The following is a 15,892-nucleotide window of genomic DNA, read 5'->3' on the forward strand; positions in this document are numbered from 1 at the left end:
TATATTGTTATATTTTGTACTCTCCTAGATTCTATATATGTATCACACATAAAGGACAGTGTTTTCTGTGTCAGCACATTACTCTGGCTAAGCCAGGCCACTTCTCCATTGCATGGACAGCATTTCCTATGTCAGCCGATGGTCACAGTAATGTGTGAAGAGGGCTGGCTAACTTAATTTCAGCAAGTAAGCCTGCCTCGTATGCTTTTGATGCATCAGAGAAGGGGCTTGGCTTACTTGTGGTAATGTCCTGAGGAGCCAGCCCCCTTCACACACTGCTCCGGTCACTTGCCGATACAAGATATGCTGTTCTGTGTTGAGGACAGGACCAGAAACGCATTAGCAGGAATCCAGGATCAAAAAGGCAACAAGCAGATTGGACACCAAAGTTAATGGCTTATCTAACTTAATAATATTTAATGATCATTTAGCCTATTTTTTATGCCTTGAAAACCACTTTAACATATATGGGTGGTACGATTTACATAAAGTGACTAAAATGTAAAAATACTTTCAACTTGTAAATTACAGATTGAATACTCAGTGTATTAATTTAGTTCATGAAAGCACAAAGAACATCGATCTAATTTCCTTGGAAACTAAGAAATTAATTTTATTTTCACATTTTAAAGGCGCTTTTAGCGATTTATTGAGCAATATGGTGAAAAAGCAAATTTTCCAACAGAAAAAATGATTTCAAAATATATTGAACTTTGATAAATTTGCAATCTGATAAATGTATTAAGTCATTTCACCTCGCTATAATCTAATGAAACCTCATAATGGGATGTATGTGTATACAAAAGCAATTTAGGGTCAAGCCATTTGGTTTGCATGTGGTAATTGTATGTCAAAAGGAAAGTCAGATTTGGAGTTAGCATATTCATCACCAAGTCCCTTTAGATACAAAGATTATAATTTGCTTTTCAACCTACTCACTAAATGAGATAATACTGCAGCTCTGAAATTTACAAAGGAGATTGATATCTTCATTGAAAAGCCTTGCCTAGAAGGGACAACTCCTGCTACAACATGGGTTTTATCAATAAATTATGATCCAATAATCCCATTCCTCAATCCTTTGAAGATCCATCAACGGCTTGTCAAACTCTCAGAATGACTAATCATCTTAAGTATGAATTCTTCATTCCATCCACCGGCATATTCTCCACACTGTCCATGGAAACTAATTGATTACTGGGCTTTTCCCTTTCATCTGATAGGGCAGGAGCCAGAAGATAGAGGATATCACCTTCCCACTCCTCCAAGCTCATTTGCTAACCTAGTGTTATAGCGCTGTGATTGTGAAAGTCATAGTTGTAATTTTTACTATCCTACTCTGTGATACATTCTCTTTTTGCTCAGACTCTGCCTGAATGCCCCATACAAATGTACCTGCAGGGGATCTCGACCATTGCCAGCATCATCGTTTTTCCTTGACTGCAATTTCTTTGATGTACCTTGTGAATATGTATGATGTCATCAGTCATGCAAGGAGTGACACAGACAAGTGTCTGTGTGAGATTTTGTGCTTTCCATGAGGCGGAGGATTATCCCTGTAGATCAGGAAAGGCATATGTGCAGTATTATAATCCCCCATTACTAGTGGGTTTCTACAGTAGCATATGTCACAACTTCTTTCTACTAGGACGTTATTAATTACCGTACGCTTTAGTGTATGCCATGCCAGTAAACCATATGTATAGAAAGGTAGGTTTAACGGCGTGCTCCCAATTTTAAAAGTTATCCCCCTATCTACGGGATAGGAGATAACTTCCTGATTGCTCGGTTAGTGACCGCCATTGACCCCACCAGTCCCAAGACCATTCTGGAGAGCCTGGGCTGAAAGGAGTGGAGGTCAATTATTAGCACCACTGCTTCTTTCATTCTTAATGGGATCTGTTATGGTTCTCAATGGCAAGAGAACATAGCCCAGCAAACATAAGAACTAGCTCTTGGAAGGATGGAAACTAAACTGACCATGAACTAAACCTGCCACACAACTAACAGTAGCCGGGTAGCGTAGCCTGCGGTTTATCCCTAGACGCCCAGCGCCGGCCGGAGGACTAACTAATCCTGGCAGAGGAAAATATAGTCCTGGCTCACCTCTAGAGAAATTTCCCCGAAAGGCAGACAGAGGCCCCCACAAATATAGGCGGTGATTTTAGATGAAATGACAAACGTAGTATGAAAATAGGTTTAGCAAAATTGAGGTCCGCTTACTAAATAGCAGGAAGACAGAAAGGGCACTTTCATGGTCAGCTGAAAACCCTATCAAAACACCATCCTGAAATTACTTTAAGACTCTAGTATTAACTCATAACATCAGAGTGGCAATTTCAGATCACAAGAGCTTTCCAGACACAGAAACGAAACTACAGCTGTGAACTGGAACAAAATGCAAAAACAAACAAGGACTAAAGTCCAACTTAGCTGGGAGTTGTCTAGCAGCAGGAACATGCACAGAAAGGCTTCTGATTACAATGTTGACCGGCATGGAAGTGACAGAGGAGCAAGGCTAAATAGCGACTCCCACATCCTGATGGAAACAGGTGAACAGAGAGGATGATGCACACCAGTTCAATTCCACCAGTGGCCACCGGGGGAGCCCAAAATCCAATTTCACAACAGTACCCCCCCCCTCAAGGAGGGGGCACCGAACCCTCACCAGAACCACCAGGGCGATCAGGATGAGCCCTATGAAAGGCACGGACCAAATCGGAGGCATGAACATCAGAGGCAGTCACCCAAGAATTATCCTCCTGACCGTATCCCTTCCATTTGACCAGATACTGGAGTTTCCGTCTGGAAACACGGGAGTCCAAGATTTTTTCCACAACGTACTCCAACTCGCCCTCAACCAACACCGGAGCAGGAGGCTCAACGGAAGGCACAACCGGTACCTCATACCTGCGCAATAATGACAGATGAAAAACATTATGAATAGAAAAAGATGCAGGGAGGTCCAAACGGAAGGACACAGGGTTAAGAATCTCCAATATCTTGTACGGGCCGATGAACCGAGGCTTAAACTTGGGAGAAGAAACCCTCATAGGGACAAAACGAGAAGACAACCACACCAAGTCCCCAACACAAAGCCGAGGACCAACCCGACGCCGGCGGTTGGCAAAAAGCTGAGTCTTCTCCTGGGACAACTTCAAATTGTCCACTACCTGCCCCCAAATCTGATGCAACCTCTCCACCACAGCATCCACTCCAGGACAATCCGAAGATTCCACCTGACCAGAAGAAAATCGAGGATGAAACCCCGAATTACAGAAAAAGGGAGACACCAAGGTGGCAGAGCTGGCCCGATTATTGAGGGCAAACTCCGCTAAAGGCAAAAAAGCAACCCAATCATCCTGATCTGCAGACACAAAACACCTCAAATATGTCTCCAAGGTCTGATTCGTCCGCTCGGTCTGGCCATTAGTCTGAGGATGGAAAGCAGACGAGAAAGACAAATCTATGCCCATCCTAGCACAGAATGCTCGCCAAAATCTAGACACGAATTGGGTACCTCTGTCAGAAACGATATTCTCCGGAATACCATGCAAACGGACCACATTTTGAAAAAACAGAGGAACCAACTCGGAAGAAGAAGGCAACTTAGGCAGGGGAACCAAATGGACCATCTTAGAGAAACGATCACACACCACCCAGATGACAGACATCTTCTGAGAAACAGGAAGATCCGAAATAAAATCCATCGAGATGTGCGTCCAGGGTCTCTTGGGGATAGGCAAGGGCAACAACAATCCACTAGCCCGAGAACAACAAGGCTTGGCCCGAGCACAAACGTCACAAGACTGCACGAAGCCTCGCACATCTCGAGACAGGGAAGGCCACCAGAAGGACCTTGCCACCAAATCCCTGGTACCAAAGATTCCAGGATGACCTGCCAACGCAGAAGAATGAACCTCAGAAATGACTTTACTGGTCCAATCATCAGGAACAAACAGTCTACCAGGTGGGCAACGATCAGGTCTATCCGCCTGAAACTCCTGCAAGGCCCGCCGCAGGTCTGGAGAAACGGCAGACAATATCACTCCATCCTTAAGGATACCTGTAGGTTCAGAATTACCAGGGGAGTCAGGCTCAAAACTCCTAGAAAGGGCATCCGCCTTAACATTCTTAGAACCCGGCAGGTAGGACACCACAAAATTAAACCGAGAGAAAAACAACGACCAGCGCGCCTGTCTAGGATTCAGGCGTCTGGCGGACTCAAGATAAATTAGATTTTTGTGGTCAGTCAATACCACCACCTGATGTCTAGCCCCCTCAAGCCAATGACGCCACTCCTCAAAAGCCCACTTCATGGCCAAAAGCTCCCGATTCCCAACATCATAATTCCGCTCGGCGGGCGAAAATTTACGCGAGAAAAAAGCACAAGGTCTCATCACGGAGCAATCGGAACTTCTCTGCGACAAAACCGCTCCAGCTCCGATTTCAGAAGCGTCGACCTCAACCTGAAAAGGAAGAGCAACATCAGGCTGACGCAACACAGGGGCGGAAGAAAAGCGGCGCTTAAGCTCCCGAAAGGCCTCCACAGCAGCAGGGGACCAATCAGCAACATCAGCACCCTTCTTAGTCAAATCAGTCAATGGTTTAACAACATCAGAAAAACCAGCAATAAATCGACGATAAAAGTTAGCAAAGCCCAAAAATTTCTGAAGACTCTTAAGAGAAGAGGGTTGCGTCCAATCACAAATAGCCTGAACCTTGACAGGATCCATCTCGATGGAAGAGGGGGAAAAAATATATCCCAAAAAGGAAATCTTTTGAACCCCAAAAACGCACTTAGAACCCTTCACACACAAGGAATTAGACCGCAAAACCTGAAAAACCCTCCTGACCTGCTGGACATGAGAGTCCCAGTCATCCGAAAAAATCAAAATATCATCCAGATACACAATCATAAATTTATCCAAATAATCACGGAAAATGTCATGCATAAAGGACTGAAAGACTGAAGGGGCATTTGAAAGACCAAAAGGCATCACCAAATACTCAAAGTGGCCCTCGGGCGTATTAAATGCGGTTTTCCACTCATCCCCCTGCTTAATTCGCACCAAATTATACGCCCCACGGAGATCTATCTTAGAGAACCACTTGGCCCCCTTTATGCGAGCAAACAAATCAGTCAGCAGTGGCAACGGATATTGATATTTAACCGTGATTTTATTCAAAAGCCGATAATCAATGCACGGCCTCAAAGAGCCATCTTTCTTAGCCACAAAGAAAAAACCGGCTCCTAAGGGAGATGACGAAGGACGAATATGTCCCTTTTCCAAGGACTCCTTTATATATTCTCGCATAGCAGCATGTTCAGGCACAGACAGATTAAATAAACGACCCTTAGGGTATTTACTACCCGGAATCAAATCTATGGCACAATCGCACTCCCGGTGCGGAGGTAATGAACCAAGCTTAGGTTCTTCAAAAACGTCACGATATTCAGTCAAGAATTCAGGAATCTCAGAGGGAATAGATGATGAAATGGAAACCACAGGTACGTCCCCATGCGTCCCCTTACATCCCCAGCTTAACACAGACATAGCTTTCCAGTCAAGGACTGGGTTATGAGATTGCAGCCATGGCAATCCAAGCACCAACACATCATGTAGGTTATACAGCACAAGAAAGCGAATAATCTCCTGGTGATCCGGATTAATCCGCATAGTTACTTGTGTCCAGTATTGTGGTTTATTGCTAGCCAATGGGGTGGAGTCAATCCCCTTCAGGGGTATAGGAGTTTCAAGAGGCTCCAAATCATACCCACAGCGTTTGGCAAAGGACCAATCCATAAGACTCAAAGCGGCGCCAGAGTCGACATAGGCATCCGCGGTAATAGATGATAAAGAACAAATCAGGGTCACAGATAGAATAAACTTAGACTGTAAAGTGCCAATTGAAACAGACTTATCAAGCTTCTTAGTACGCTTAGAGCATGCTGATATAACATGAGTTGAATCACCGCAATAGAAGCACAACCCATTTTTTCGTCTAAAATTCTGCCGTTCACTTCTGGACAGAATTCTATCACATTGCATATTCTCTGGCGTCTTCTCAGTAGACACCGCCAAATGGTGCACAGATTTGCGCTCCCGCAGACGCCTATCGATCTGGATAGCCATTGTCATGGACTCATTCAGACCCGCAGGCACAGGGAACCCCACCATAACATCCTTAATGGCATCAGAGAGACCCTCTCTGAAATTCGCCGCCAGGGCGCACTCATTCCACTGAGTAAGCACAGCCCATTTACGGAATTTCTGGCAGTATATTTCAGCTTCGTCTTGCCCCTGAGATAGGGACATCAAGGCCTTTTCCGCCTGAAGTTCTAACTGAGGTTCCTCATAAAGCAACCCCAAGGCCAGAAAAAACGCATCCACATTGAGCAACGCAGGATCCCCTGGAGCCAATGCAAAAGCCCAATCCTGAGGGTCGCCCCGGAGCAAGGAAATCACAATCCTGACCTGCTGAGCAGGATCTCCAGCAGAGCGAGATTTCAGGGACAAAAACAACTTGCAATTATTTTTGAAATTTTGAAAGCAAGATCTATTCCCCGAGAAAAATTCAGGCAAAGGAATTCTAGGTTCAGATAATAGGAACATGAACAACAAAATCTTGTAAATTTTGAACTTTCGTGGTGAGATTATTCAAACCTGCAGCTAAACTCTGAATATCCATTTTAAACAGGTGAACACAGAGCCATTCCAGGATTAGAAGGAGAGAGAGAGAGAAAGGCTGCAATATAGACAGACTTGCAAGAGATTCAATTACAAGCACACTCAGAACTGAAGGGAAAAAAAAAAAAAAAAAAAAAAAAAATCTTCAGCAGACTTCTCTTTTCTCTCCTTTCTCTGTCAATTAATTTAACCCTTTGTGGCCGGTCAAACTGTTATGGTTCTCAATGGCAAGAGAACATAGCCCAGCAAACATAAGAACTAGCTCTTGGAAGGATGGAAACTAAACTGACCATGAACTAAACCTGCCACACAACTAACAGTAGCCGGGTAGCGTAGCCTGCGGTTTATCCCTAGACGCCCAGCGCCGGCCGGAGGACTAACTAATCCTGGCAGAGGAAAATATAGTCCTGGCTCACCTCTAGAGAAATTTCCCCGAAAGGCAGACAGAGGCCCCCACAAATATAGGCGGTGATTTTAGATGAAATGACAAACGTAGTATGAAAATAGGTTTAGCAAAATTGAGGTCCGCTTACTAAATAGCAGGAAGACAGAAAGGGCACTTTCATGGTCAGCTGAAAACCCTATCAAAACACCATCCTGAAATTACTTTAAGACTCTAGTATTAACTCATAACATCAGAGTGGCAATTTCAGATCACAAGAGCTTTCCAGACACAGAAACGAAACTACAGCTGTGAACTGGAACAAAATGCAAAAACAAACAAGGACTAAAGTCCAACTTAGCTGGGAGTTGTCTAGCAGCAGGAACATGCACAGAAAGGCTTCTGATTACAATGTTGACCGGCATGGAAGTGACAGAGGAGCAAGGCTAAATAGCGACTCCCACATCCTGATGGAAACAGGTGAACAGAGAGGATGATGCACACCAGTTCAATTCCACCAGTGGCCACCGGGGGAGCCCAAAATCCAATTTCACAACAGTACCCCCCCCTCAAGGAGGGGGCACCGAACCCTCACCAGAACCACCAGGGCGATCAGGATGAGCCCTATGAAAGGCACGGACCAAATCGGAGGCATGAACATCAGAGGCAGTCACCCAAGAATTATCCTCCTGACCGTATCCCTTCCATTTGACCAGATACTGGAGTTTCCGTCTGGAAACACGGGAGTCCAAGATTTTTTCCACAACGTACTCCAACTCGCCCTCAACCAACACCGGAGCAGGAGGCTCAACGGAAGGCACAACCGGTACCTCATACCTGCGCAATAATGACAGATGAAAAACATTATGAATAGAAAAAGATGCAGGGAGGTCCAAACGGAAGGACACAGGGTTAAGAATCTCCAATATCTTGTACGGGCCGATGAACCGAGGCTTAAACTTGGGAGAAGAAACCCTCATAGGGACAAAACGAGAAGACAACCACACCAAGTCCCCAACACAAAGCCGAGGACCAACCCGACGCCGGCGGTTGGCAAAAAGCTGAGTCTTCTCCTGGGACAACTTCAAATTGTCCACTACCTGCCCCCAAATCTGATGCAACCTCTCCACCACAGCATCCACTCCAGGACAATCCGAAGATTCCACCTGACCAGAAGAAAATCGAGGATGAAACCCCGAATTACAGAAAAAGGGAGACACCAAGGTGGCAGAGCTGGCCCGATTATTGAGGGCAAACTCCGCTAAAGGCAAAAAAGCAACCCAATCATCCTGATCTGCAGACACAAAACACCTCAAATATGTCTCCAAGGTCTGATTCGTCCGCTCGGTCTGGCCATTAGTCTGAGGATGGAAAGCAGACGAGAAAGACAAATCTATGCCCATCCTAGCACAGAATGCTCGCCAAAATCTAGACACGAATTGGGTACCTCTGTCAGAAACGATATTCTCCGGAATACCATGCAAACGGACCACATTTTGAAAAAACAGAGGAACCAACTCGGAAGAAGAAGGCAACTTAGGCAGGGGAACCAAATGGACCATCTTAGAGAAACGATCACACACCACCCAGATGACAGACATCTTCTGAGAAACAGGAAGATCCGAAATAAAATCCATCGAGATGTGCGTCCAGGGTCTCTTGGGGATAGGCAAGGGCAACAACAATCCACTAGCCCGAGAACAACAAGGCTTGGCCCGAGCACAAACGTCACAAGACTGCACGAAGCCTCGCACATCTCGAGACAGGGAAGGCCACCAGAAGGACCTTGCCACCAAATCCCTGGTACCAAAGATTCCAGGATGACCTGCCAACGCAGAAGAATGAACCTCAGAAATGACTTTACTGGTCCAATCATCAGGAACAAACAGTCTACCAGGTGGGCAACGATCAGGTCTATCCGCCTGAAACTCCTGCAAGGCCCGCCGCAGGTCTGGAGAAACGGCAGACAATATCACTCCATCCTTAAGGATACCTGTAGGTTCAGAATTACCAGGGGAGTCAGGCTCAAAACTCCTAGAAAGGGCATCCGCCTTAACATTCTTAGAACCCGGCAGGTAGGACACCACAAAATTAAACCGAGAGAAAAACAACGACCAGCGCGCCTGTCTAGGATTCAGGCGTCTGGCGGACTCAAGATAAATTAGATTTTTGTGGTCAGTCAATACCACCACCTGATGTCTAGCCCCCTCAAGCCAATGACGCCACTCCTCAAAAGCCCACTTCATGGCCAAAAGCTCCCGATTCCCAACATCATAATTCCGCTCGGCGGGCGAAAATTTACGCGAGAAAAAAGCACAAGGTCTCATCACGGAGCAATCGGAACTTCTCTGCGACAAAACCGCTCCAGCTCCGATTTCAGAAGCGTCGACCTCAACCTGAAAAGGAAGAGCAACATCAGGCTGACGCAACACAGGGGCGGAAGAAAAGCGGCGCTTAAGCTCCCGAAAGGCCTCCACAGCAGCAGGGGACCAATCAGCAACATCAGCACCCTTCTTAGTCAAATCAGTCAATGGTTTAACAACATCAGAAAAACCAGCAATAAATCGACGATAAAAGTTAGCAAAGCCCAAAAATTTCTGAAGACTCTTAAGAGAAGAGGGTTGCGTCCAATCACAAATAGCCTGAACCTTGACAGGATCCATCTCGATGGAAGAGGGGGAAAAAATATATCCCAAAAAGGAAATCTTTTGAACCCCAAAAACGCACTTAGAACCCTTCACACACAAGGAATTAGACCGCAAAACCTGAAAAACCCTCCTGACCTGCTGGACATGAGAGTCCCAGTCATCCGAAAAAATCAAAATATCATCCAGATACACAATCATAAATTTATCCAAATAATCACGGAAAATGTCATGCATAAAGGACTGAAAGACTGAAGGGGCATTTGAAAGACCAAAAGGCATCACCAAATACTCAAAGTGGCCCTCGGGCGTATTAAATGCGGTTTTCCACTCATCCCCCTGCTTAATTCGCACCAAATTATACGCCCCACGGAGATCTATCTTAGAGAACCACTTGGCCCCCTTTATGCGAGCAAACAAATCAGTCAGCAGTGGCAACGGATATTGATATTTAACCGTGATTTTATTCAAAAGCCGATAATCAATGCACGGCCTCAAAGAGCCATCTTTCTTAGCCACAAAGAAAAAACCGGCTCCTAAGGGAGATGACGAAGGACGAATATGTCCCTTTTCCAAGGACTCCTTTATATATTCTCGCATAGCAGCATGTTCAGGCACAGACAGATTAAATAAACGACCCTTAGGGTATTTACTACCCGGAATCAAATCTATGGCACAATCGCACTCCCGGTGCGGAGGTAATGAACCAAGCTTAGGTTCTTCAAAAACGTCACGATATTCAGTCAAGAATTCAGGAATCTCAGAGGGAATAGATGATGAAATGGAAACCACAGGTACGTCCCCATGCGTCCCCTTACATCCCCAGCTTAACACAGACATAGCTTTCCAGTCAAGGACTGGGTTATGAGATTGCAGCCATGGCAATCCAAGCACCAACACATCATGTAGGTTATACAGCACAAGAAAGCGAATAATCTCCTGGTGATCCGGATTAATCCGCATAGTTACTTGTGTCCAGTATTGTGGTTTATTGCTAGCCAATGGGGTGGAGTCAATCCCCTTCAGGGGTATAGGAGTTTCAAGAGGCTCCAAATCATACCCACAGCGTTTGGCAAAGGACCAATCCATAAGACTCAAAGCGGCGCCAGAGTCGACATAGGCATCCGCGGTAATAGATGATAAAGAACAAATCAGGGTCACAGATAGAATAAACTTAGACTGTAAAGTGCCAATTGAAACAGACTTATCAAGCTTCTTAGTACGCTTAGAGCATGCTGATATAACATGAGTTGAATCACCGCAATAGAAGCACAACCCATTTTTTCGTCTAAAATTCTGCCGTTCACTTCTGGACAGAATTCTATCACATTGCATATTCTCTGGCGTCTTCTCAGTAGACACCGCCAAATGGTGCACAGATTTGCGCTCCCGCAGACGCCTATCGATCTGGATAGCCATTGTCATGGACTCATTCAGACCCGCAGGCACAGGGAACCCCACCATAACATCCTTAATGGCATCAGAGAGACCCTCTCTGAAATTCGCCGCCAGGGCGCACTCATTCCACTGAGTAAGCACAGCCCATTTACGGAATTTCTGGCAGTATATTTCAGCTTCGTCTTGCCCCTGAGATAGGGACATCAAGGCCTTTTCCGCCTGAAGTTCTAACTGAGGTTCCTCATAAAGCAACCCCAAGGCCAGAAAAAACGCATCCACATTGAGCAACGCAGGATCCCCTGGAGCCAATGCAAAAGCCCAATCCTGAGGGTCGCCCCGGAGCAAGGAAATCACAATCCTGACCTGCTGAGCAGGATCTCCAGCAGAGCGAGATTTCAGGGACAAAAACAACTTGCAATTATTTTTGAAATTTTGAAAGCAAGATCTATTCCCCGAGAAAAATTCAGGCAAAGGAATTCTAGGTTCAGATAATAGGAACATGAACAACAAAATCTTGTAAATTTTGAACTTTCGTGGTGAGATTATTCAAACCTGCAGCTAAACTCTGAATATCCATTTTAAACAGGTGAACACAGAGCCATTCCAGGATTAGAAGGAGAGAGAGAGAGAAAGGCTGCAATATAGACAGACTTGCAAGAGATTCAATTACAAGCACACTCAGAACTGAAGGGAAAAAAAAAAAAAAAAAAAAAAAAAAATCTTCAGCAGACTTCTCTTTTCTCTCCTTTCTCTGTCAATTAATTTAACCCTTTGTGGCCGGTCAAACTGTTATGGTTCTCAATGGCAAGAGAACATAGCCCAGCAAACATAAGAACTAGCTCTTGGAAGGATGGAAACTAAACTGACCATGAACTAAACCTGCCACACAACTAACAGTAGCCGGGTAGCGTAGCCTGCGGTTTATCCCTAGACGCCCAGCGCCGGCCGGAGGACTAACTAATCCTGGCAGAGGAAAATATAGTCCTGGCTCACCTCTAGAGAAATTTCCCCGAAAGGCAGACAGAGGCCCCCACAAATATAGGCGGTGATTTTAGATGAAATGACAAACGTAGTATGAAAATAGGTTTAGCAAAATTGAGGTCCGCTTACTAAATAGCAGGAAGACAGAAAGGGCACTTTCATGGTCAGCTGAAAACCCTATCAAAACACCATCCTGAAATTACTTTAAGACTCTAGTATTAACTCATAACATCAGAGTGGCAATTTCAGATCACAAGAGCTTTCCAGACACAGAAACGAAACTACAGCTGTGAACTGGAACAAAATGCAAAAACAAACAAGGACTAAAGTCCAACTTAGCTGGGAGTTGTCTAGCAGCAGGAACATGCACAGAAAGGCTTCTGATTACAATGTTGACCGGCATGGAAGTGACAGAGGAGCAAGGCTAAATAGCGACTCCCACATCCTGATGGAAACAGGTGAACAGAGAGGATGATGCACACCAGTTCAATTCCACCAGTGGCCACCGGGGGAGCCCAAAATCCAATTTCACAACAGGGATCTCCAGAGATGGTTCATGTTCCTATTAGACTGAATGGAGAGGTAGTGCACATGATTGACTTTCTCTCCATTAGAGCCCTATTTTTTAGGATCATTGAGGGGCATATTCTTTGGTAGGGGATAACTTTCAAACTTGAGAAGACCCTGTTAAGTACAGACTTTACTAGAAGTGGACTTCTCTCGGTGGTATCATATTATTAGTGTAAAAAAAAATGGAAATGAAACAGGTGCTCCTCAAGAAACGTATGATAGTAAAAATGCCGAGAGAGAAGTGGAAGAGAAAGCAGTTGGCACATGATCGGGTGTATGCAAATCGCATATGAAGTGGTCGTGTGACGAGGGCTGAAAGTTAGCGTTTCACATGTTACAGTCCCTGTCAAGTTATATAAATGTCGCTGCCAACTCCTCTAAGACCAGTTTCACTCATCCGACTTTTGGCACAATTTCACTTGTATTTTTCCATTTGATTGGTTATTAGAGGGAAGATCACATTGTTTAAAGATGAAGCGTAATCGTTCTCCGTAAACTCTGCCCAGGTTCTGTTTGCAATAATTTTGAAGTTACACCTCAATGGCAGATAGCCTTTTCATGAAAATCACATCACGGTGCACACATTAACCTGAAACTACGCTTTAAACATTACAAGTTGTAGCGGCTCTTTTCATATGTCTTTTTTTTATATAATATAAGCCTGATTTGAATTAAACAACCTCTGGAGGTAGAGTAATGCATATTATAGTAAACTGGTAAATGTAAAGCGTGGGAAAGGTTCAGGCATTCCATCTCGCATATTGAATCAATTAATAGCATGTACAAGGAAACCATGATTATTTGAAGGAGTGGAGAAAAATGACTTGATTCTTTACAAGTATTACAGACTATTATTAGTATTCCAGATAGCCCTTGTTCTAGGGAGTCCATCATAGTCTTTGATCTGTCTACATCCACAGCTGGAAATCCTGCGCCAAGCTCTAGAAGCAACACAAACTGACAACAGTCGCCTCCATAAGGAAAGTGAATTTGTGGCTGAAAATGTTAATCAGTGGATCAAAGAGCAAAAGTAAGTAAATTTGATAAATGCCGCACATCATTTTCTGCATTGTTTAAGGCCTCTCTTTTTCTGGGTTGTTAAGCAGTTATAGGTATGGTGTTATATTACAGTACAGCTTTTTTTTTAAGAACTCCATTGCCTGGTTTATTTTAGTGACTTTTTTTTTTTGTATTCTCTTCGTTTCATTAGTTGTTTTTTTTTTTCAGTGAACCGAGTTAAAATCTTTACTTTAGCTTGTTTTTCAAAATAATAGTTTATTTTTCATAAGTTTCTGTGAGTTATTCCAAACTGGGAAAGAATGTTAATTTGAAAATTATGTAATTGGCCAAGTTATTTTTCACGTTGTTTGGAAGAAAAGTGTATTACGGAGGTGGAGTATATTTCCTTGTGAGCAGGCCCAAATATGCTGTCTATATAAAAAGTTTGTAACGCTTTTTCTTTTCTAACTTTTTTCTCTTTTTGGGTATGTGCAAACATTCAGGAGAAATCTCTGCACCAAAACCCTGCAGTTTACAGTACAGTACCAGCAAAATGAATGAGGTTTCTGAAATCTCACGCACATGCTGCTTATTTTTCTTTGCTGATTTCACATTTGCAGTATGACAACTGTTTTAGTGATTTTGCAGCGTTACTCACCCATCAAATGAATAGGGAAAAATGCATCCAAAAACGCACAGATTTTGCACAGCTTTTTCCTGCCAAGAGATGCATGTTTGGAGCAGAAATTTCTGCTGTGATGACTTTGTGTGCACATGCCCTTTTTATTGGTTTTCTTAACATAATTTAATAATTTGTGTTGTTAAAATGAAATGCCTAACTTTTGTATGTCATTTTCATATTCCCCATATACAAAGGGTGTATTTTTCCCAAGGAACATGAGATAGCGTGACTATTGTGGAGGGTTGAACCAATTGGCTGAAATTTGTTTTTCTCAACATTAATACTAACATTAATGATATTTATTATTTTATATTAATTTTACCACATAATATCGAGAAAAATTCTTTGCCGACACCCCCCTATATAGTGTATGACCCCGCACACAGCCTTTCCATATATCGTATGAGCCCACACACAGCCCCCTATATTCAGTATGATCTCCACACAGCCCCCATCTACAGTATGATCCCCACACAGTCCCCTATATGCAGTATGAGCCCCCACACAGTCCCACTATATACAGTATCAGCCCACAAACGGTCCCTATATACAGTAAGAACCCCCACACAGTCCCCGTATATACAGAACAAGTCGCCACTTAGCCTTCCTAGTCCTTACATAGCCCCTATATACAGTGAGCCCCCACATAGCCACAATATATACAGTATAAGTTCCCACATTGCTTTCCTGTATACAGAATGAGCCCCCACCTATCCTTCCTGCATACAGAATGAGCCTCCACATAGCCCTCCTTTATAAAGTACGAGTCCCCACATAGCCCCCTATATACAGACACACATCCCACACACATTCATAACATTTAAACAAGAAAAACAAAAAACAAAAAAAATAATCACCACTATCCAGCTCCCCCGGCGCTCTGCTTCAGCTTCCAGTGCACTGGCGCTCCCCACATTAGATGTGATGTAGTGACTTCATTACTAGGGTTGAGCAAAACGGATCGGTCAATTTCATAAATCGCCGACTTTCGCCAAAGTCGGGTTTCGTGAAACCCGAGCCGATCACAGTGTGGGATCGGCCATGCGGTCGGCGATCTTCGCGCCAAAGTCGCGTTTCATATGACGCGTTCAGCGCCATTTCTCAGCCAATGAAGGTGGACGCAGAGTGTGGGCAGCGTGATGACATAGGTCCTGGTCCCCACCATCTTAGAGAAGGGCATGGCAGTGATTGGCTTGCTTTCTGCGGCGTCACAGGGGCTATAAAGGGGCGTGCACGCCGACCGCCATCTTACTGCTGCCGATCTGAGCATAGGGAGAGGTTGCTGCCACTTCGTCAGAAGCTGGGATAGCATTAGGCAGGGTACATTAACCCCCAAACTGCTTGTGCTGTAGCGATTTCCACTGTCCAACACCACCTTTTCTTTGCAGGGACAGTGGAGGCTAGATTTTTCTTCATCAGCTCTGTAGCTTATTGGGCTGCCCTAGAAGGCTCCTCCCTGATAGCTGCACTGCTGTTTGTACGCCGCTGTGCAAACCAACTGCTTTTTTAAAAGCACAAATCCTGTTGCTCCTTCCTTTCTGCA

The 15,892-nt window shown here is 44.4% G+C and overlaps 1 protein-coding gene across 3 annotated transcripts in view; it reads left to right on the top strand.

Annotated features, from left to right (window-relative positions):
• LOC143782813 (uncharacterized) overlaps positions 1-15,892 on the top strand; it is a 634,917-nt gene that overhangs the window by 370,599 nt on the left and 248,426 nt on the right. For all 3 annotated transcript variants that reach the window (XM_077270687.1, XM_077270690.1, XM_077270689.1), the window contains exon 21: positions 13,589-13,698. In XM_077270687.1, the coding sequence (XP_077126802.1) occupies positions 13,589-13,698 (110 nt within the window). The remainder of the gene's footprint in view (positions 1-13,588; positions 13,699-15,892) is intronic.

The sequence above is a fragment of the Ranitomeya variabilis genome, chromosome 6, assembly GCF_051348905.1.
Source record: "Ranitomeya variabilis isolate aRanVar5 chromosome 6, aRanVar5.hap1, whole genome shotgun sequence".
Lineage (NCBI taxonomy): Eukaryota > Metazoa > Chordata > Amphibia > Anura > Dendrobatidae > Ranitomeya > Ranitomeya variabilis.